The sequence below is a fragment of the Ranitomeya variabilis genome, chromosome 7 (assembly GCF_051348905.1).
Source record: "Ranitomeya variabilis isolate aRanVar5 chromosome 7, aRanVar5.hap1, whole genome shotgun sequence".
Classification (NCBI taxonomy): Eukaryota; Metazoa; Chordata; class Amphibia; order Anura; family Dendrobatidae; genus Ranitomeya; species Ranitomeya variabilis.
In genome coordinates this window covers 7916383-7939767 of record NC_135238.1, presented here as the reverse complement: position 1 = coordinate 7939767, position 23385 = coordinate 7916383, and the positions used below count along the sequence as shown (strand labels likewise).

Genomic DNA, 23385 nt, shown 5'->3' with positions numbered 1-23385 from the left:
GCAGGCACAATACCTCCGCCCCAAAGAGAGCAGGCACCATACTGCCACCCCAAAGAGAGCAGGCACCATATCGCCGCCTCAAAACGCAGAGGGCACCATCCCGCCACCCCAAAAGAGAGCAAGCACAATACCTCCGCCCCAAAGACAGCAGGCACAATACCTCCGCCCCAAAGAGAGCAGGCACCATACCGCCGCCCCAAAGAGAGCAGGCACCATACCGCCACCCCAAAAGGAAGAGGGCACCATCCCACTGCCCTAATGAGAGGAAGCAGCATCCCGCCACCCCAAAAGGAAAAAGGAAGAGGGCACCATCCCGCTGCCGCTCCAAAGAGAGCAGGCACCACACTGCCGCTCCAAAGAGAGCAGGCACCACACTGCCGCTCCAAAGAGAGCAGGCACCACACTGCCGCTCCAAAGAGAGCAGGCACCACACTGCCGCTCCAAAGAGAGCAGGCACCACACTGCCGCTCCAAAGAGAGCAGGCACCACACTGCCGCTCCAAAGAGAGCAGGCACCACACTGCCGCTCCAAAGAGAGCAGGCACCACACTGCCGCTCCAAAGAGAGCAGGCACCACACTGCCGCTCCAAAGAGAGCAGGCACCACACCGCCGCTCCAAAGAGAGCAGGCACCACACCGCCGCCCCAAAGAGAGCAGGCACCACACCACCGCCCCAAAGAGAGCAGGCACCATACCGCCACCCCAAAAGGAAGAGGGCACAATATAGTCATCCTAAAGAGAGCAGGCACCATCCCGCTGCCCAAAGAGAGCAAGCACCACACCGCCACCCCAAGAGAGCAGGCACCATACCGCCTCCCCAAAGAGAGCACGCACCACACCACCGCCCCAAAGAAAGCAGGCGCCATACCACCACCCCAAAGAAAGCAGGCACCATACCGCTACCCCAAAAGGTATAGGGCACAATACAGTTGTCCTAAAGAGAGCAGGCAAAATCTCGCCACCCTAATAGGAAAAAGGGCACGATCATGCAGCCCCAAAGACAGCATTATACCACCACCCCCAAAAGAAAGAAGGCACGATCCAGCCGCCCCAAAGAGAGCAGGCAGCATACCGCCACCCGAAAAGGCGGCACGATCCCGCCGCCCCAAAGACAGCAAGCACAATACCACCCCAAAAGGAAGAGGGCAGTGGACACCGCGTCTGCGAGGATCACACAGGCACCCCAGCGGCTTCCCCTCAAGCCACCGGATACAGTTACAGGCCGCGTTTGAAGGCTATTACCTCTCATTCCAGGTGTTTACATTTGAGCTTTTTTCGAATATTCCACCTTCAATAATACTTCACGCCCCCACTAGGCGGCTATCTACTGCAGCACGCACGATCTGCGTCCTCATTTTGAGTAATATCGTTACTCATCAAAAGACACAGCACGTGACTGACGAAAGCCTAGTCAAGGCTGAAACGTTTCTCCAGTGCTACTAATAAATCTACCAATCACATATACTTAAGTTGAGTGCGAGACTTTCTTTTCTATTTTGACTGAAGGATTTGGGTACCTAGTCTCTGCACCAGATGATAGCAGTGCACACGGTGTTTTTCTATACTAAACCATCTCAGACAGATGTCTGTTCGGTCTCTGAAGACTTCCATTGAAGGAGAACTCACCACCTCTCGTTGCCGCTTGATCCACTCATTGATCACCCTCACTGTCTAATTTGTATCTTCTCACTTTCAGTTTCATTCCATTGCGTCTCGTTTTACCATGTGCAAATGAGAATGGTGTTCCCTCTACATTGTGACATCCCTTCAGATATTTGTAGACAGCTATTAAGTCTCCTCTTCGCCTTCTTTTTATACAGCTAAATATTCCCAAATGCTTTAACCGTTCCTTTAATGCTCCAGAGAGCGTACAGACCAGACTCCACCACCTTAGAGACATTATGATACTGCCCCAAAAAGGAGGCCACCAGTCCAGAGAAAGGGTTCAGAATGCGATACAATGCCAGGAGGGCATAGAGCAGACACCGCCTCCCTGATCGCACCTTAATCCAATACCCCTGATAACAGAGGACAACAGCTGCTCCTCAATGTCTTGCCGCAGGTTCTTCTCTTCCTCCTCTTTCATAGATCAGACCTCAGTAAATAAATAAAAATTTATTTCCAATTTATGAAAAATCAGAATCGAATCGTCCCCGACCTCAGTGCTGTGACCACGGCCAGGAAAGTGCAAGTGATGAGGTCAGTGTGGATAACACAGAGCTCAGTCCCTGGTGTAGTCAGCGGCTGCAGACAGCGCAGAGCTCAGTCCTCGGTGTAGTCAGTGGATGCAGACAGCGCAGAGCTCAGTCCCTGCTGTAGTCAGCGGTTGCAGGCAGTGCAGAGCTCAGTCCTCGGTGTAAGCGGTTAGAGCCAGCGCAGAGCTCAGTCCCTGGTGTAGTCAGCGGCTGCAGACAGCGCAGAGCTCAGTCCTCGGTGTAGTCAGCAGCTGCAGACAGCGCAGAGCTCAGTCCCTGGTATAGTCAGCAGATGCAGGCAGTGCAGAGCTCAGTCCCTGGTATAGTCAGTGGATGCAGGCAGTGCAGAGCTCAGTCCCTGGTATAGTCAGTGGATGCAGGCAGTGCAGAGCTCAGTCCCCGGTGTAGTCAGCGGCTGCAGAACTCAAGTCCCCGCGTAGGTTCATTGACAGCTGCAGATGTGGAGTCCGTGTGGTGACCGATGAATGGTGCGGCCGCTGCATTTCATGCAGGACGCCTACACATACATATGTCACCCCATAGTGTAGCGATGATAACGCTGTTCCCCAATCACCCATCATGGAGGTCCGGGATGTCAGACAGGCTCATGGGAGATCCCAGCTGTAGGTCCTCCTGGAGGGAGGCCATATCTGCAGGGTTCATACGATGAACATCCAACCAGTCGGCCAGCAGCGATGCTGACAGTGGCGTGGAGTCCACCAGGCTAGAAGACAAAAAGACCAGTGTTAGAAGAGTGTGGTCCGATAGCAGGAGTCTCACGCTTTACTCCGTACTGCATCACCTTTCGCGATTCTCTGGAGGCATCTCAAAGGACTGGTTCAAAAATTCCTCCAGGTCGAAGCCCACGCCATACCCGGCGCCACTGCCCTTAGGGGTAACGGAGAAAACAGGGGGTAACATGTCCTCCACCTGTGAAGGAAACAAGTGAGTGATCAGGGACAAAGGGTCTATTTAATGAGGGGGGAGGACAATACAACAGGGGGCCGCAGCGCTGGTCTGACCTGCGACCTCGACAGCTGCTGCGTCACCAGGTTGATATCTGTAGACATCGTGTTGGTGTCCGTGATCGCGAAGGTGGCTGCTGACAGATCCTGGGGCTTTGCTGCCACCACTCGTCCGGGGTATGACATCCCTGTAACTTGCTGCAGGGGGCGCTCGAGGTCGGCAGGGCTGCGCAGGAACATTGCAGGATCCACGGTGACAGCGCTGCTCTTCCCGTCTCCAGTGTCGGGTGCAGGCCAGACGCCATCCTGATGTCCGGCTCTGTGCCATGTAGGTGTGAGCCTAACAGGAGCAGGGAAAGCAGCGGGTAAAACGGATCCTCCCGCCACAAACTTGACGTCAGGAGGGAGCTGGGAGGGGACGGGAGCTGTCACCGGCTTCACATGAGGCGTCAACACCACCGGGCCCATCTGGAAAGTGGCAGAGGTTGGAGGCGCGTAGTGCAGAAGGTTGGGTACAGGGCAGGGGTTTAGGCAGCGGGGCACGAACTGGATGTTGGGCGCCACAGACGGGGCAGGGAGGGTGCCACTCTGCTGGGTACTGACTTCAGGAACAGGATTACAGTTAGTCACAGAAAAGACTGACTGTGGTGGGAGAGGCTGGGCGGCCGGGCACACGTCAGGGCCCATCACTGCGGGTTTAGGCGCTGGAGTGTTTTGGCCGGAAGGAGGCAGAACTTGCTGCAGATTCTGATCGATCATTCGATTCCAACGTTCCAGAAGGTTCTTATCGTTCTCGCTCAGCACGAGACCCCCGAACCCCTCCGCTTTCTTTATATCCCGACGTTCTTTCTCTTTCTGCTTCTTCTCCTTCTCTCGAGCACGTTCCAGACGTCTTCTCCTTTTCTCTTCCCGCTCCCGCTGACGTTCCTGAGCCGTTATTGGCTTCTTCAAATCTGACGTCTCATTAACTAAACACGGAGCATCTGCAGAAGAAAGAGGATATTATTACACAGCGGTACAGAGCGGCAACGCGACTGTTTATAATAATACTGCCCCTATGTACAAGAGAATATAACTACTATGATACTGCCCCTATGTACAAAAATATAATTACTATAATACTGCCCCTATGTACAAAAATATAATTACTATAATACTGCCCCTATGTACAAGAGAATATAACTACTATGATACTGCCCCTATGTACAAGAATATAACTACTATAATACTGCCCCTATGTACAAGAGAATATAACTACTATAATACTGCCCCTATGTACAAGAATATAACTACTATAATACTGCTCCTATGTACAAGAATATAACTACTATAATACTGCTCCTATGTACAAGAATATAACTACTATAATACTGCCCCTATGTACAAGAATATAACTACTATAATACTGCCCCTATGTACAAGAATATAACTACTATAATACTGCCCCTATGTACAAGAATATAACTACTATAATACTGCCCCTATGTACAAGAATATAACTACTATAATACTGCCCCTATGTACAAGAATATAACTACTATAATACTGCCCCTATGTACAAGAATATAACTACTATAATACTGCCCCTATGTACAAGAATATAACTACTATAATACTGCCCCTATATACAAGAATATAACTACTATAATACTGCTCCTATGTACAAGAATATAACTACTATAATACTGCCCCTATGTACAAGAGAATATAACTACTATGATACTGCCCCTATGTACAAGAATATAACTACTATAATACTGCCCCTATGTACAAGAGAATATAACTACTATAATACTGCCCCTATGTACAAGAATATAACTACTATAATACTGCCCCCTATGTACAAGAATATAACTACTATAATACTGCCCCTATGTACAGGAATATAACTACTATAACACTGCTCCTATGTACAAGAATATAACTACTATAACACTGCTCCTATGTACAAGAATATAACTACTATAATACTGCCCCTATGTACAAGAATATAACTACTATAATACTGCTCCTATGTACAAGAATATAACTACTATAATACTGCCCCTATGTACAAGAATATAACTACTATAATACTGCCTCCTATGTACAAGAATATAACTACTATAATACTGCCCCTATGTACAAGAATATAACTACTATAATACTGCCCCTATGTACAAGAATATAACTACTATAATACTGCCACCTATGTACAAGAATATAACTACTATAATACTGCTCCTATGTACAAGAATATAACTACTATAATACTGCCCCTTATAGAGGAGGTCAGGGTTAGGTGTGTTGATGTGGGGTTCTCACCTTTGGATTTATTCCTCAGGGCTGATTTCAGGAGAGCAGCTTTTAGTGCCGCCTTGGTGTCATCGGATATGGCGCCCTCTCGTTTCGGTACAGGCTCTGGATCAGCTTTGATAGCAGGTGCCTCGTCTTTCACCTCTTCCTTCACCGACTGCGGTTCTGGGTCTCTGCTCTCCACGGGAGATGTCAGGTCGATGGTCTCCAGCTTCTCCGCGACTCTGGGTGACTCCATATGAAAGTCTACCCGGTCTCTGGCGGAGTTGGCACTGGGCATGTCCACATCTAATCCCTCTAAGGGTGGTGGAAGTGGTGGTGAGTGGAAGTCCTCTTCTGTCACCGCGACCTCTGGTACTGGCCCTTCGACGGCGAGTTTTAGGGCGGGCTTGAAGCTGATCTGCCGGCGGATGCCCTCTCGGCGGCGGTGGAAGCTGTCTATCTCGGTCACGATGGCCTCTTTAATCTGCTCTTTGGTCAGAACCTTCTTATCAAAGCCAAAGTCAAAGGCGGGTATACACTCGGGCTCATCGTCGGGGTCGTGGTATTTGGACAAGAAAGGGTGACGTAAAGCTTCCCCGACGGAAATCCGTTCACGTGGGTCGAACCGTAACATTTTAGACAGGAGGTCGAGGGCTTTGCGGTCTCCTTGTGGGTACAAGTCTGTCCATGGCACTGGCTGGCGGGTGGGTAGGCTCTGGATGTAGGCTCGAACTCTCTCGGCACCAATGGCACGGATGACCTGGCTGGACGGTGTCCCGAGAACCATCATGATGAGCTGCAGCTGGTGGATGTAGTTCTTCCCGGGGAACAGCTGCTTGCGCCCCAGCATTTCAGCGAAGATGCAGCCCACGGACCACATGTCGATGGCCTGGGTGTACTCGTGCAGCGAGAGCATGAGCTCCGGGGCGCGGTACCAGCGGGTGGCCACGTACTCCGTCATGAAGTACTTGTACTCGTCAGGTTTGGTGCAGAGCCCCCGCGCCATCCCGAAATCCCCTATCTTCAGCTCGCAGTTTTCGTTGATCAGGAGGTTACTCGGCTTCAGGTCGCGGTGGAGGACATTAGCCGAGTGGATGTACTTCATCCCCCGCAGCAGCTGGTACAGGAAGTAGCGGGCGTGCTCCAGCGTGAGCGGCTGCGAGGAGTGGATGATCTGGTGGAGGTCGCTCTCCATGAGGTCCAGCACCACGTACCTGAGGGCAGAGACCGACAAGTCAGCAGTGACCACAACTGTACCGGCAGGTGGGAAACCGCTCCCGACATCCTCTGTGCTGCTGAGGACCCTGCACCTTCCTCTGTGTATCTGTGACCTCCCTATAAGATCAGCGCCCCCTCTCCTGACATCCTCTGTGCTGCTGAGGACCCTGCACCTTCCTCTGTGTATCTGTGACCTCCCTATAAGATCAGCACCTCCTCTCCTGACATCCTCTGTGCTGCTGAGGACCCTGCACCTTCCTCTATGTATCTGTGACCTCCCTATAAGATCAGCGCCCCCCTCTCCTGACATCCTCTGTGCTGCTGAGGACCCTGCACCTTCCTCTGTGTATCTGTGACCTCCCTATAAGATCAGCGCCCCCTCTCCTGACATCCTCTGTGCTGCTGAGGACCCTGCACCTTCCTCTATGTATCTGTGACCTCCCTATAAGATCAGCGCCCCCTCTCCTGACATCCTCTGTGCTGCTGGGGACCCTGCACCTTCCTCTATGTATCTGTGACCTCCCTATAAGATCAGCGCCCCCTCTCCTGACATCCTCTGTGCTGCTGGGGACCCTGCACCTTCCTCTATGTATCTGTGACCTCCCTATAAGATCAGCGCCCCCTCTCCTGACATCCTCTGTGCTGCTGAGGACCCTGCACCTTCCTCTATGTATCTGTGACCTCCCTATAAGATCAGCGCCTCCTCTCCTGACATCCTCTGTGCTGCTGAGGACCCTGCACCTTCCTCTATGTATCTGTGACCTCCCTATAAGATCAGCGCCTCCTCTCCCGACATCCTCTGTGCTGCTGAGGACCCTGCACCTTCCTCTATGTATCTGTGACCTCCCTATAAGATCAGCGCCCCCTCTCCTGACATCCTCTGTGCTGCTGAGGACCCTGCACCTTCCTCTATGTATCTGTGACCTCCCTATAAGATCAGCACCCCCTCTCCTGACATCCTCTGTGCTGCTGAGGACCCTGCACCTTCCTCTGTGTATCTGTGACCTCCCTATAAGATCAGCGCCCCCTCTCCTGACATCCTCTGTGCTGCTGAGGACCCTGCACCTTCCTCTATGTATCTGTGACCTCCCTATAAGATCAGCGCCCCCTCTCCTGACATCCTCTGTGCTGCTGAGGACCCTGCACCTTCCTCTATGTATCTGTGACCTCCCTATAAGATCAGCGCCCCCTCTCCTGACATCCTCTGTGCTGCTGAGGACCCTGCACCTTCCTCTATATATCTGTGACCTCCCTATAAGATCAGCGCCCCCTCTCCTGACATCCTCTGTGCTGCTGAGGACCCTGCACCTTCCTCTATATATCTGTGACCTCCCTATAAGATCAGCGCCCCCTCTCCTGACATCCTCTGTGCTGCTGAGGACCCTGCACCTTCCTCTATGTATCTGTGACCTCCCTATAAGATCAGCGCCCCCTCTCCTGACATCCTCTGTGCTGCTGAGGACCCTGCACCTTCCTCTGTGTATCTGTGACCTCCCTATAAGATCAGCACCCCCTCTCCTGACATCCTCTGTGCTGCTGGGGACCCTGCACCTTCCTCTATGTATCTGTGACCTCCCTATAAGATCAGCGCCCCCTCTCCTGACATCCTCTGTGCTGCTGAGGACCCTGCACCTTCCTCTATGTATCTGTGACCTCCCTATAAGATCAGCGCCCCCCTCTCCTGACATCCTCTGTGCTGCTGAGGACCCTGCACCTTCCTCTATGTATCTGTGACCTCCCTATAAGATCAGCGCCCCCCTCTCCTGACATCCTCTGTGCTGCTGAGGACCCTGCACCTTCCTCTATGTATCTGTGACCTCCCTATAAGATCAGCGCCCTCCTCTCCTGACATCCTCTGTGCTGCTGAGGACCCTGCACCTTCCTCTATGTATCTGTGACCTCCCTATAAGATCAGCGCCCCCTCTCCTGACATCCTCTGTGCTGCTGAGGACCCTGCACCTTCCTCTATGTATCTGTGACCTCCCTATAAGATCAGTGCCCCCTCTCCTGACATCCTCTGTGCTGCTGAGGACCCTGCACCTTCCTCTATGTATCTGTGACCTCCCTATAAGATCAGCGCCCCCTCTCCTGACATCCTCTGTGCTGCTGAGGACCCTGCACCTTCCTCTATGTATCTGTGACCTCCCTATAAGATCAGTGCCCCCTCTCCTGACATCCTCTGTGCTGCTCACACGGCTCTGAAGTCGCAGTAGGGCACGTCGGGCCTCAGGATGTCCTTGATGGCGATCACGTTGTCGTGCTTGAAGTGCTTCAGGATCTTCAGCTCGCGCAGCGTACGTTTGGCGTTCGTCACCACATCGAAGGCATTGGGGATCTTCTTAATGGCGACCTTCTGACCTGCGGAGCGGAGGAGGAGCGCGGTCAGTGAAGGAGAAAGGGCTACGACCAGAAAAACCTCATCCTGAGCCGACACTTCTCACAGCTGAGGGGTCGGTACAATTAGTGTTAGAATAGCGATATTAATATCTATCTGGTGGCTGTTGTTCTCTGGTGTCACACGGAGGGACAAGGGAACACAGCTGAGACTATAGAGAGCGGTCCGCCTGCTGGGAGTTGTAGTCCGTGCCTCCCTCTCACCTGTGCCCTTCCTCCGTGCGGAGGACACCACGCCGTAGGCGCCCGTGCCGATGGTCTCGATGATCTCATACTCGTCGCCAACATCAAAGTTGATGTCAAAGGATCGCTGCTGCAGGAGGGCCAGGTTCTTGGCGGCCGTGGAGGAGGCGCAGCGCGAAGGAGGGAGCTTGGGGGGCTCCACGTCCGGCACCGCGGCCCCTGATGGCTTGTCCTCCATCCTGAGCTGGAAGAGGGGTCATAATATCATATACAGCGCTCCACATCACGAGGGGCCGCACAACAGGGGACACACGCACACGAGGGGCCGCACAACAGGGGACACACGCACACGAGGGGCCGCACAACAGGGGACACACGCACACGAGGGGCCGCACAACAGGGGACACACGCACACGAGGGGCCGCACAACAGGGGACACACACACAAGGGGCCGCACAACAGGGGACACACACACACGAGGAGCCGCACAACAGGGGACACACACACACGAGGGGCCGCACAACAGGGGACACACACACACGAGGGGCCGCACAACAGGGGACACACACACACGAGGAGCCGCACAACAGGGGACACACACACACTAGGGGCCGCACAACAGGGGACACACACACACTAGGGGCCGCACAACAGGGGACACACACACACGAGGGGCCGCACAACAGGGGACACACACACACTAGGGGCCGCACAACAGGGGACACACACACACTAGGAGCCGCACAACAGGGGACACACACACACGAGGAGCCGCACAACAGGGGACACACACACACGAGGGGCCGCACAACAGGGGACACACACACACGAGGGGCCGCACAACAGGGGACACACACACACGAGGAGCCGCACAACAGGGGACACACACACACTAGGGGCCGCACAACAGGGGACACACACACACTAGGGGCCGCACAACAGGGGACACACACACACTAGGGGCCGCACAACAGGGGACACACACACACTAGGGGCCGCACAACAGGGGACACACACACACGAGGGGCCGCACAACAGGGGACACACGCACACGAGGGGCCGCACAACAGGGGACACACACACACGAGGAGCCGCACAACAGGGGACACACACACACGAGGAGCCGCACAACAGGGGACACACGCACACGAGGGGCCGCACAACAGGGGACACACGCACACGAGGGGCCGCACAACAGGGGACACACGCACACGAGGGGCCGCACAACAGGGGACACACGCACACGAGGGGCCGCACAACAGGGGACACACGAGGGGCCGCACAACAGGGGACACGCACACACGAGGGGCCGCACACGAGGGAGCACGCACACACACAAGGGGTCACACCCCAACACCGGCCCCCATACCCCTCACACTCAGTACCTGGTGTCAGATCATGTGACAGCTCCCGGCCACGCCCAGTTAACCCGGCCGTGATCCTGCCTCAGACGAGCGTCAGTGAAGAGCGCGGCGGCTCCTCTGAGGTAAAAGTGACCGGACTGGAGAGTGCCGAGCTGCGGACAGGTCCCCGGATGTAGAGCAGAACCCTGAGGTGTGGCCAGAGAAGTCTACGTCTAGGGAGCGCTCCGGCTCCACCAATCCGTGATCACGGGGCGGGGCCCCTGCTGACTATTAGCTACAAAGCCAATGGACGAGTGAATATGCGCTACTGAGGGGCGTGTCCTGCTGCCTAGCAACCATTTGGCCGCCAAAGTGACCATGTGACTGTACGAATGGATGGAAACTCTAGAGTTGTGCAATGAGCGGGATGAGGAGAACCGGGGACAGGAGGAGGAGGAGAACAGGGGAGAGGAGGAGAACCGGGGACAGGAGGATGAGGAGAACCGGGAACAGGAGGAAGATGAGGAGAACCGGGAACAGGAGGAGGAGGAGAACGGGAGAGGAGGAGAACCGGGGACAGGAGGATGAGGAGAACCGGGAACAGGAGGAAGATGAGGAGAACCGGGAACAGGAGGAGGAGGAGAACCGGGGACAAGAGGAGGATGAGGAGAACCGGGGACAAGAGGAGGATGAGGAGAACCGGGGAGAGGAGGAGGAGAACAGGGGAGAGGAGGAGGAGGAGAACCGGGGACAAGAGGAAGATGAGGAGAACCGGGAACAGGAGGAAGATGAGGAGAACCGGGAACAGAGGAGGATGAGGAGAACCGGGAACAGAGGAGGATGAGGAGAACCGGGAACAGGAGGAGGATGAGGAGAACCGGGAACAGAGGAGGATGAGGAGAACCGGGAACAGAGGAGGATGAGGAGAACCGGGAACAGGAGGAGGATAAGGAGAACCGGGAACAGAGGAGGATGAGGAGAACCGGGGACAGAGGAGGATGAGGAGAACCGGGAACAGGAGGAGGATGAGGAGAACCGGGAACAGAGGAGGATGAGGAGAACCGGGGACAGAGGAGGATGAGTAGAACCGGGGACAGGAGGAGGATGAGGAGAACCGGGAACAGGAGGATGAGGAGAACCGGGAACAGGAGGAAGATGAGGAGAACCGGGAACAGGAGGAGGATGAGGAGAACCGGGAACAGAGGAGGATGAGGAGAACCGGGGACAGAGGAGGATGAGGAGAACCGGGGACAGGAGGATGAGGAGAACCGGGAACAGGAGGATGAGGAGAAACGGGAACAGGAGGAAGATGAGGAGAACCGGGAACAGGAGGAGGAGGAGAACAGGGAACAGAGGAGGATGAGGAGAACCGGGGACAGAGGAGGATGAGGAGAACCGGGGACAGGAGGAGGAGTAGGAGAACCGGGAACAGAGGAGGATGAGGAGAACCGGAGACAAGAGGAGGATGAGGAGAACCGGGAACAGAGGAGGATGAGGAGAACCGGGGACAGGAGGAGGATGAGAACAGGGGAGAGGATGAGGAGAACCGGGGACAGGAGGATGAGGAGAATCGGGGACAGGAGGAGGATGAGGAGAACCGGGAACAGAGGAGGATGAGGAGAACCGGGGACAGAGGAGGATGAGAACCGGGGACAGAGGAGGATGAGGAGAACCGGGGACAGAAGGAGGATGAGGAGAACCAGGGACAAGAGGAGGATGAGGAGAATTGGGGACAAGAGTAGGATGAGGAGAACCAGGGACAGGAGGAGGATGACAACGGGAGAGGAGGAGAAGATGAGGAGAACCGGGGACAGGAGGAACCAGGGACAAGAGGAGGATGAGGAGAATTGGGGACAAGAGGAGGATGAGGAGAATTGGGGACAAGAGGAGGATGAGAAGCGGGGAGAGGAGGAAGATGAGAAAAGGGATAAGCTCATAGAATCTCACGGCTTCCAGTATCACCTCTATGCTGATGACACACAGATCTACATCTCTGGACCAGATATCACCATCCTACTAACCAGAATCCCTCAATGTCTGTCCGTTATTTCATCCTTCTTCTCCGCTAGATTTCTGAAACTTAACATGGACAAAACAGAATTCATCGTCTTTCCCCCATGTCACGCGACCCCCCCAACGAACCTATCCATTACAGTAAACGGCTGCCCACTCTCCCCAGTCCCACAAGCTCACTGCCTCGGGGTAATCCTTGACGCTGATCTCTCCTTCAAACCACATATCCAAGCCCTTTCCACTTCCTGCCGACTTCAACTCAAAAATATTTCACAAATCTGTACATTCCTCACCAAGGATCTGCAATAACACTAGTCCATGCCCTCATCATCTCCCGCCTGGACTACTGCAACCTCCTGCTCTGTGGCCTCCCCTCTAACACTCTCACACCGCTCCAATCTATTCTAAACTTAGCTGCCCGACTAATCCACCTGTCCCCCCGCTATTCCCCGGCCTTTCCCCTCTGTCAATCCCTTCACTGGCTCCCCATTACCCCGAGACTCCAGTACAAAACCCTAACCATGACATACAAAGCCATCCACAACCTGTCTCCTCCATACATCTGTGACCTCGTCTCCCGGTACTTACCTACACGCAACCTCCGATCCTCACAAGATCTCCTTCTCTACTCCCCTGTTATCTCCTCTTCCCACAATCACATACAAGATTTCTCTCGCGTATCCCCCCTACTCTGGAACCTTCTACCACAACACATCAGACTCTCGCCTACCATCGAAACCTTCAAAAAGAGCCTGAAGAGCCACCTCTTCCGACAAGCCTACAACCTGCAGTAACCACCGATCAACCAAACCGCTGCATGACCATCTCTATCCTCACCTACTGTATCCTCACCCATGCCTTGTAGATTGTGAGCCCTCGCGGGCAGGGTCCTCTCTCCTCCTGTACCAGTTGTGACTTGTATTGTTCAAGATTATTGTACCTGTTTTTATTATGTACACCCCTCCTCACATGTAAAGCACCATGGAATAAATGGCACTATAACAATAATAATAAGCGGGAGAGGAGAAGGAGAACCGAGGACAGGAGGATGATGAAGAGAATAGGGGACAGGAGGAGGAGAACCGGGGAGAGGAGAACCAGGGACAGGAGGAGGATGAGGAGAACCGGGGACAGGAGGAGGATGAGGAAAACCGGGGACAGGGGGAGGATGAGGAGAATCGGGGACAGGAGGAGAACAGAGGAGAGGATGAGGAGAACCGAGGACAGGAGGATGATGAAGAGTATCGGGGACAGGAGAGGATGAGGAGAATCGGGGACAGGAGGAGGATGAGGAGAACCGAGGACAGGTGGAGGATGAGAACTGGGGACAGGAGGAGAGGATGAGGAGAAGCGGTAATAGTGTTACACCCGGTCCTGGTGCTGCCCCCAGTTCTGGTCCCTCACCTGCTCCCGAGGCTGCCCCTGTACCTCTGCCCCTAGGCGTCCTGCTGCTGCTTCTCTCATCCCCACTTCCTGGTGCGCTGCCAGCAGGCCTCCAGGGAGAATGCTTAGGCCAGCTTGCTTACCTCCATTCTCTTAAAGGGACAGCACACATTTTTTGAAAATTCAAATTAACCAATGGCAGCGCACTGATTACTACGTCTGGCCCCTCCATCATAGGGAGGGTGCCAGAGCAATGAGTATCTACTGTGGCTATTTCCGGTTCTGTTCCTGTTCTGACTGCGCTGATATAGCATTCCATTTGCACTCTGCTTATACTGTTTGTTTCCACAGAATATCAGGGACCAGTGGTTTGGCTATCCTAAGGCTACACCTGTACCTTTATAATCAAGTGCCATCCCATTCCGCCACTCGCCATCTGAACTTCTGGACAACGCTAAAGGCGCTGGAGCCAGCCTCCTCCCATCTACCTGGAATCTGACTTCCCTCACCAGAGCCAGCTTCATACCTCATACTGGGTGTCCGCTGGTCAGCTCCACCATATTTGTTTATCCGTTTGTCCCCATGGGACAGCTGCCACGTGTCCGGGGTCTAACTGGAGGTAGCACCTGTGTCCCCCAGGTATTCCATTCTGGTCCTGCTCGAGGGATCTTACTACGGATACCTGGGGCTTACTAGTTACGCCCACTTCGGAGCCCCCCTGGCTGAGGTCTCAAGGTTCCACTCAAAAAATAAAAGACAAATGTGATCTTCATCACCTGTGCCTCCACTTCCATTTGTTACAGATAGTAAGAGCAGGATGAGAACCGGTGATGGGAGGAGAAGGATGAGGAGAACTGGTGATGGGAGGGGCAGGATGAGTACATTCTAAAAAACTCATGCAGCACTAGAGAAGTCTTTGAGATGGAGAGGCAAGGTTTAGATTATGGAGGACATTGGTCTTACATCAGTTGCAGAATGGAGAGGACAAGAAGGGTGGTAGACAGAGATGAGGAGATGTAGAATGGTGCACCACTGTGGAGAGGATGGGTAGGTGGTAGAGATGAGATGTAGGGCGGTGCAGCACTGTGGAGAGGACGGGTAGGTGGTGGATAGAGATGAGGAGATATAAGGCAGTGGAGCACTGAGGAGAGGACAGGTAAGTGGTAGACTAAGATGAGGAGATGTAGGGTGGTGCAGCACTGTGGAGAGGACAGGTAAGTGGTAGACAGAGATGAGGAGGAGATGTAGGGTGGTGCAGCACTGTGGAGAGGACAGGTAAGTGGTAGACAGAGATGAGGAGCAGATGTAGGGCAGTGCAGCACTGTGGAGAGGACAGGTAAGTGGTAGACAGATGAGATGTAGAGCAGTGGTGCACTATGGAGAGGACGGGTAGGTGGTAGAGATGTGATGTAGGGCGGTGCAGCACTGTACAGAGGACGGGTAGGGTAGTAGACAGAGATGAGGTGCAAGAGTGGAGTGCATGTTCCTTCGGGGAAGAGATTGGAGGAAACACCAGGTCAGGTGAGGTGATAGCTATAGTGCAGTGAAAAATTATAAAAGGCCCAGGAGGTCAGTGAAGGGGAGAAGTTGGCATCTGTACCTGTAGTAGGATGAACGTGTGCTGCAGGGAGCTGGCTTATTGCCGCAATTACAAGAAACTAGACCCGAGTCAGGAGAGCTGAGCCGAGTCAGAACTGAGAGCGATGACTAGGCTGCAGCAGAGCGACGTTCATGTGAACCGTCGCTTACAGTGTAGACGTATGATACAAAGTGAGGACCGGGGCCGTGCGTCAGGGACAAAGGCAGCCAGTGTTATAAGCTTATCGTATACCGAGTATCTCACCAATCCGGGACTTGCGGCCTAGCGGGCAGTATTGTCGACCCCCATTAGGGCCTGGTTGACGTTTTGTGTTACCTACAGAGTAATGACAGTTACGCCCTTTAGGTTGGGGTATTAGCACAAAACTATCACTGACAATAGCAATTGTTAGTGGTAATAAAAGATAGAGTGTAAGTAGCATTGTGTCACTATCCTGCTTGGCTGAATTACTGTATTCTTGTAACATAACCTGTTTCATGGTCACTGTTTGTGCTATCCCTAAAATTGTGCTGATCACCCCTATGATTGTGTGAGCTGAATAAATAGTTGTTGGTATCAGTACCATTGTCTGCGGTGTTGAATCTTTGTACCTGTTAACAATAGGAGGGGCAGGATGAGAAGTAATGATAGAATGAGGAGTATGCGTGTTAGGAGGAATAGGATGAAGGGAAGCTTGAGGAGTACTGGTGATAGATGGAGTAGGATGAGGAGTTCTGGTGATAGAAGGTGCAGGATGAGGAGTTCTGCTGATAGAAGGTGCAGGATGAGGAGTTTTGGTGATAGAAGGAGCAGGATGAGGAGTTCTGATGATAGAAGGAGCAGGATGAGGAGTCCTGGTGATAGAAGGAGCAGGATGAGGAGTTCTGGTGATCACAGAGGCAGGATGAGGAGTTCTGGTGATAGAAGGAGCAGGATGAGGAGTTCTGGTGATAGAAGGAGCAGGATGAGGAGTTCTGGTGATAGAAGGCGCAGGATGAGGAGTTCTGGTGATAGAAGGAGCAGGATGAGGAGTTCTGGTGATAGAAGGAGCAGGATGAGGAGTTCTGATGATAGAAGGAGCAGGAGGAGGAGTCCTGGTGATAGAAGGAGCAGGATGAGGAGATCTGGTGATAGAAGGCGCAGGATGAGGAGTTCTGGTGATAGAAGGAGCAGGATGAGGAGTTCTGGTGATAGAAGGAGCAGGATGAGGAGTTCTGGTGATAGGAGCAGGATGAGGAGTTCTGGTGATCACAGAGGCAGGATGAGGAGTTCTGGTGATAGAAGGAGCACTTAAAAAATAGTGAGGAAAGAATGGTTGTAGATGATGAGGAAAAAGCTAACATATTAAACACCTTCTTCTCCACAGTATTCACGGTGGAAAATGAAATGCTAGGTAAAATCCCAAGAAACAATGAAAACCCTATATCAAGGGTCACCAATCTAACCCAAGAAGAGGTGCGAAACCGGCTAAATAAGATTAAAATAGATAAATCTCCGGGTCCGGATGGCATACACCCACGAGTACTAAGAGAACTAAGTAATGTAATAGATAAGCCATTATTTCTTATTTTTAGGGACTCTATAGCGACGGGGTCTGTTCCGCAGGACTGGCGCATAGCAAATGTGGTGCCAATATTCAAAAAGGGCTCTAAAAGTGAACCTGGAAATTATAGGCCAGTAAGTCTAACCTCTACTGTTGGTAAAATATGTGAAGGGTTTCTGAAGGATGTTATTCTGGATTATCTCAATGAGAATAACTGTGTAACTCCATATCAGCATGGGTTTATGAGAAATCGCTCCCGTCACCAATCTAATCAGTTTTTATGAAGAGGTAAGCTATAGGCTGGACCACGGTGAGTCATTGGACGTGGTATATCTCGATTTTTCCGAAGCGTTTGATACCGTGCCGCACAAGAGGTTGGTACACAAAATGAGAATGCTGGGTCTGGGGGAAAATGTGTGTAAATGGGTTAGTAACTGGCTTAGTGATAGAAAGCAGAGGGTGGTTATAAATGGTATAGTCTCTAACTGGGTCGCTGTGACCAGTGGGGTACCGCAGGGGTCGGTATTGGGACCTGTTCTCTTCAACATATTCATTAATGATCTGGTAGAAGGTTTACACAGTAAAATAGTGATATTTACAGATGATACAAAACTATGTAAAGCAGTTAATACAAGAGAAGATAGTATTCTGCTACAGATGGATCTGGATAAGTTGGAAACTTAGGCTGAAAGGTGGCAGATGAGGTTTAACAATGATAAATGTAAGGTTCTACACATGGGAAGAAGGAATCAATATCACCATTACACACTGAACGGGAAACCACTGGGTAAATCTGACAGGGAGAAGGACTTGGGGATCCTAGTTAATGATAAACTTACCTGGAGCAGCCAGTGCCAGGCAGCAGCTGCCAGGGCAAACAGGATCATGGGGTGCATTAAAAGAGGTCTGGATACACATGATGAGAGCATTATACTGCCTCTGTACAAATCCCTAGCTAGATCGCACATGGAGTACTGTGTCCAGTTTTGGGCACCGGTGCTCAGGAAGGATAAAATGGAACTAGAGAGAGTACAAAGGAGGGCAACAAAATTAATAAAGGGGATGGGAGAACTACAATACCCAGATAGATTAGCGAAATTAGGATTATTTGGTCTAGAAAAAAGACGACTGAGGGGCGATCTAATAACCATGTATAAGTATATAAGGGGACAATACAAATATCTAGCTGACGATCTGTTTATACCAAGGAAGGTGACGGGCACCAGGGGGCATTCTTTGCGTCTGGAGGAGAGAAGGTTTTTCCACCAACATAGAAGAGGATTCTTTACTGTTAGGGCAGTGAGAATCTGGAATCCTTGCCTGAGGAGGTGGTGATGGCGAACTCAGTCGAGGGGTTCAAGAGAGGCCTGGATGTCTTCCTGGAGCAGAACAATATTGTATCATACAATTATTAGGTTCTGTAGAAGGGCGTAGATCTGGGGATTTATTATGATGGAATATAGGCTGAACTGGATGGACAAATGTCTTTTTTCGGCCTTACTATGTTACTATGGATGAGGAGTTCAGGTGATAGAAGGAACAGGATGAGGAGTTCTGGTGATAGAAGGAGCAGCATGAGTAGTTCTGGTAGTAGAAGGAGCAGCATGAGGAGTTCTGGTGATAGAAGGAGCGGGATGAGAAGTTCTGGTGATAGAAGGAGCACGATGAGGAGTTCTGGTGATAGAAGGAGCAGGATGAGGAGTTCTGGTGATAGAAGGAGCAAGAGTTCTTGTGATAACAGGCAGGATAAGGAGTTCTGGTGATAGAAGAAGCAGGATCAGGAGTTCTGGTGATAGAAGACGCAGGATCAGGAGTTCTGGTGATAACAAGTAGGATCAGGAGTTCTGGTGATAGCAGAGGCAGGATCAGGAGTTCTGGTGATAGCAGAAGCAGGATGAGGAGTTCTGGTGATAGAAGGAGCAGGATGAGGAGTTCTGGTGATAGAAGGAGCAGGATGAGGAGTCCTGGTGATAGAAGGAGCAGGATCAGGAGTTTGGTGATAGCAGAGGCAGGATCAGGAGTTCTGGTGATAACAGGCAGGATCAGGAGTTCTGGTGATAACAGAGGCAGGATCAGGAGTTCTTGTGATAACAAGTAGGATCAGGAGTTCTGGTGATAGCAGAGGCAGGATCAGGAGTTCTGGTGATAACAGAGGCAGGATCAGGAGTTATGGTAATAACAAGTAGGATCAGGAGTTCTGCTGATAGCCGAGGCAGGATCAAGAGTTCTGGTGATAGCAGAAACAGGATGAGGAGTTCTGATGATAAAAGGAGCAGGATGAGGAGTTCTGGTGATGGAAGGAGCAGGATCAGGAGTTCTGGTGATAGCAGAGGCACGATCAGGAGTTCTGGTGATAACAGAAGCAGGATCAGGAGTTCTGGTGATAGAGACAGGATCAGGAGTTATGGTGATAACAAGTAGGATCAGGAGTTCTGGTGATATCAGAGGCACGATCAGGAGTTCTGGTGATAGAAGAAGCAGGATTAGAAGTTCTGGTGATAGAGGCAGGATCAGGAGATTTGGTGATAACAGATGCAGGATCAGGAGTTCTGGTGATAGCAGAGGCAGGATCAGGAGTTCTGGTGATAGCAGAGGCAGGATCAGGAGTTCTGGTGATAGCAGAGGCAGGATCAGGAGTTCAGGTGATAGAAGAAGCAGGATCAGTAGTTCAGGTGATAGAAGAAGCAGGATCAGGAGTTCAGGTGATAACAGAAGCAGGATCAGGAGTTCTGGTGATAGAGGCAGGATCAGGAGTTCGGTTGATAGAGGCAGGATCAGGAGTTCTGGTGATAACAGAGGCAGGATCAGGAGTTCTGGTGATAGCAGAGGCAGGATCAAGAGTTCTGGTGATAGAAGGAGATCAGGAGTTCTGGTGATAGCAGAAGCAGGATAATAATCTTTTATTTTTATATAGCGCTAACATATTCCGCAGCGCTTTACAGTTATGCACACATTATCATCACTGTCCCCATTGGGGCTCACAATCTAAATTCCCTATCAGTATGTCTTTGGAATGTGGGAGGAAACCGGAGAACCCGGAGGAAACCCACGCAAACACAGAGAGAACATACAAACTCTTTGCAGATGTTGTCCTTGGTGGGGTTTGAACCCAGGACACCAGTGCTGCAAGGCTGCTGTGTTAACCACTGCACCACCGTGCTGCCCGTGCAGGATGAGGAGTTCTGGTGATAGAAGGAGCAGGATGAGGAGTCCTGGTGATAGAAGGAGCAGGATCAGGGGTTCTGGTGATAGAAGAAGTAGGATCAGGAGTTCTGTTGATAGAGGCAGGATCAGGAGTTCTGGTGATAGAGGCAGGATCAGGAGGTCTGGTGATAACAGAGGCAGGATCAGGAGTTCTGGTGATAACAGAGGCAGGATCAGGCGTTCTGGTGATAGCAGAGGCAGGATCAGGAGTTCTGGTGATAAGAGGCAGGATCAGGAGTTCTGGTGATAACAGAGGCAGGATCAGGAGTTCTGGTATTAACAGAGGCAGGATCAGGAATTCTGGTGATAGAGGCAGGATCAGGAGTTCTGGTGATAGTAGAGGCAGGATCAGGAGTTCTTGTGATAACAGAGGCAGGATCAGGAGTTCTGGTGATAGCAGAGGCAGGATCAGGAGTTCTGGTGATAGCAGAGGCAGGATCAAGAGTTCTGGTGATAGAAGGAGCAGGATCAGGAGTTCTGGTGATAGAAGAAGTAGGATCAGGAGTTCTGGTGATAGAGGCAGGATCAGGAGTTCTGGTGATAACAGAGGCAGGATCAGGCGTTCTGGTGATAGCAGAGGCAGGATCAGGAGTTCTGGTGATAACAGAGGCAGGATCAGGAGTTCTGGTGATAACAGAGGCAGGATCAGGAGTTCTGGTATTAACAGAGGCAGGATCAGGAGTTCTGGTGATAGAGGCAGGATCAGGAGTTCTGGTGATAGTAGAGGCAGGATCAGGAGTTCTTGTGATAACAGAGGCAGGATCAGGAGTTCTGGTGATAGCAGAGGCAGGATCAGGAGTTCTGGTGATAGAGGCAGGATCAGGCGTTCTGGTGATCACAGGATCAGGATTTCTGGTGATCGCAGGAGCAGGATCAGGAGTTCTGGTGATAACAGAAGCAGGATCAGGAGTTCTGGTGATAGCAGAGGCAGGATCAAGAGTTCTGGTGATAACAGAGGCAGGATCAGGCGTTCTGGTGATCGCAGAGGCAGGATCAGGAGTTGTGATAGAGGCAGGATCAGGTGTTCTGGTGATCGCAGAGGCAGGATCAGGAGTTCTGGTGATAACAGAAGCAGGATCAGGAGTTCTGGTGATAGCAGAGGCAGGATCAGGAGTTCTGGTGATAACAGAAGCAGGATCAGGAGTTCTGGTGATAGCAGAGGCAGGATCAAGAGTTCTGGTGATAACAGAGGCAGGATCAGGCGTTCTGGTGATCGCAGAGGCAGGATCAGGAGTTGTGATAGAGGCAGGATCAGGTGTTCTGGTGATCGCAGAGGCAGGATCAGGAGTTCTGGTGATAACAGAAGCAGGATTAGGCGTTCTGGTGATAACAGAAGCAGGATCAGGAGTTCTGGTGATAACAGAGGCAGGATCAGGAGTTCTGGTGATAACAGAGGCAGGATCAGGAGTTCTGGTATTAACAGAGGCAGGATCAGGAGTTCTGGTGATAGAGGCAGGATCAGGAGTTCTGGTGATAGTAGAGGCAGGATCAGGAGTTCTTGTGATAACAGAGGCAGGATCAGGAGTTCTGGTGATAGCAGAGGCAGGATCAGGAGTTCTGGTGATAGAGGCAGGATCAGGCGTTCTGGTGATCACAGGATCAGGATTTCTGGTGATCGCAGGAGCAGGATCAGGAGTTCTGGTGATAACAGAAGCAGGATCAGGAGTTCTGGTGATAGCAGAGGCAGGATCAAGAGTTCTGGTGATAACAGAGGCAGGATCAGGCGTTCTGGTGATCGCAGAGGCAGGATCAGGAGTTGTGATAGAGGCAGGATCAGGTGTTCTGGTGATCGCAGAGGCAGGATCAGGAGTTCTGGTGATAACAGAAGCAGGATCAGGAGTTCTGGTGATAGCAGAGGCAGGATCAGGAGTTCTGGTGATAACAGAAGCAGGATCAGGAGTTCTGGTGATAGCAGAGGCAGGATCAAGAGTTCTGGTGATAACAGAGGCAGGATCAGGCGTTCTGGTGATCGCAGAGGCAGGATCAGGAGTTGTGATAGAGGCAGGATCAGGCGTTCTGGTGATCGCAGAGGCAGGATCAGGAGTTGTGATAGAGGCAGGATCAGGTGTTCTGGTGATCGCAGAGGCAGGATCAGGAGTTCTGGTGATAACAGAAGCAGGATCAGGAGTTCTGGTGATAGCAGAGGCAGGATCAGGAGTTCTGGTGATAACAGAAGCAGGATCAGGAGTTCTGGTGATAGCAGAGGCAGGATCAAGAGTTCTGGTGATAACAGAGGCAAGATCAGGCGTTCTGGTGATCGCAGAGGCAGGATCAGGAGTTGTGATAGAGGCAGGATCAGGTGTTCTGGTGATCGCAGAGGCAGGATCAGGAGTTCTGGTGATAACAGAAGCAGGATTAGGCGTTCTGGTGATAACAGAAGCAGGATCAGGAGTTCTGGTGATAGCAGAGGCAGGATCAGGAGTACCGATGAGCATCAGGATGAGGAGTATTGGTGATAAGAAGGATATGATGAGTAGTTCTCATCATGATAGGAGGGGTGGAGTGAGGAATCGTGGTGATAGAAGGGAGCAGCATGACATATACCTGTGATGGGGCAGAATGACGAGGATCAGAGATATGAGCGGTATCGGTGACAGGATAATATTTCTCTCCTCTTCCGGCTCCTTACTTCTGATCCATCTCTTTTCCTCTGGCCACTACTCTCACTTTGCTCCTGAGCGCCTCCTTCTGCCTTTTCTCTCCTGCTCTTGTTGCCCCTACCTCCTGCTCTCTCTTTTCTTCTTGCCACTTCCCTTTCCTCCTCCTGCCCTTCCTTTATCCCCATCTCCCCTCCTCCTCCTGCCATATCTACATTCTTCCTCTTGCCCTAGCTCCCCCTACTCCTCCTGCCCCTTCAGACTTCTCTTGCCCCTGCTCTCGCGTCTTCCTGCCCCATCACCTCTTCTTGCCCCTGCTCCTCCTCTTGCCATTGCTTTCCCTTCCTCCTGCCCCATTTTCCCTCTTATTGCAGCTGCTATATCGTCCTCATGCCCCTACTCACCCTTCCTATCCCAGCTCATCCTTCATCTTGCCCTTCTCTCCCCTCCTGCTGCCCCGCCCTCTTGCTTCTCTCCTGCCCCATATTGCTT

At 52.0% G+C, this 23385-nt stretch overlaps 1 protein-coding gene across 1 annotated transcript; it reads right to left on the bottom strand.

The window, feature by feature from the left end:
- Positions 1-2099: 2099 nt before the first annotated feature.
- MAPK7 (mitogen-activated protein kinase 7) lies at positions 2100-23377 on the bottom strand. Its single transcript, XM_077273803.1, has 8 exons — positions 22841-23377; positions 10617-10869; positions 9253-9475; positions 8847-9012; positions 5464-6650; positions 3217-4142; positions 2997-3124; positions 2100-2918 (listed from the first exon to the last, which is right to left on the bottom strand). The coding sequence occupies exons 3-8, from the start codon at positions 9467-9469 to the stop codon at positions 2765-2767; spliced, it is 2778 nt and encodes a 925-aa protein (XP_077129918.1). The 5' UTR covers positions 9470-9475; positions 10617-10869; positions 22841-23377; the 3' UTR covers positions 2100-2764.
- Between the last annotated feature and the right edge of the window lie 8 nt (positions 23378-23385).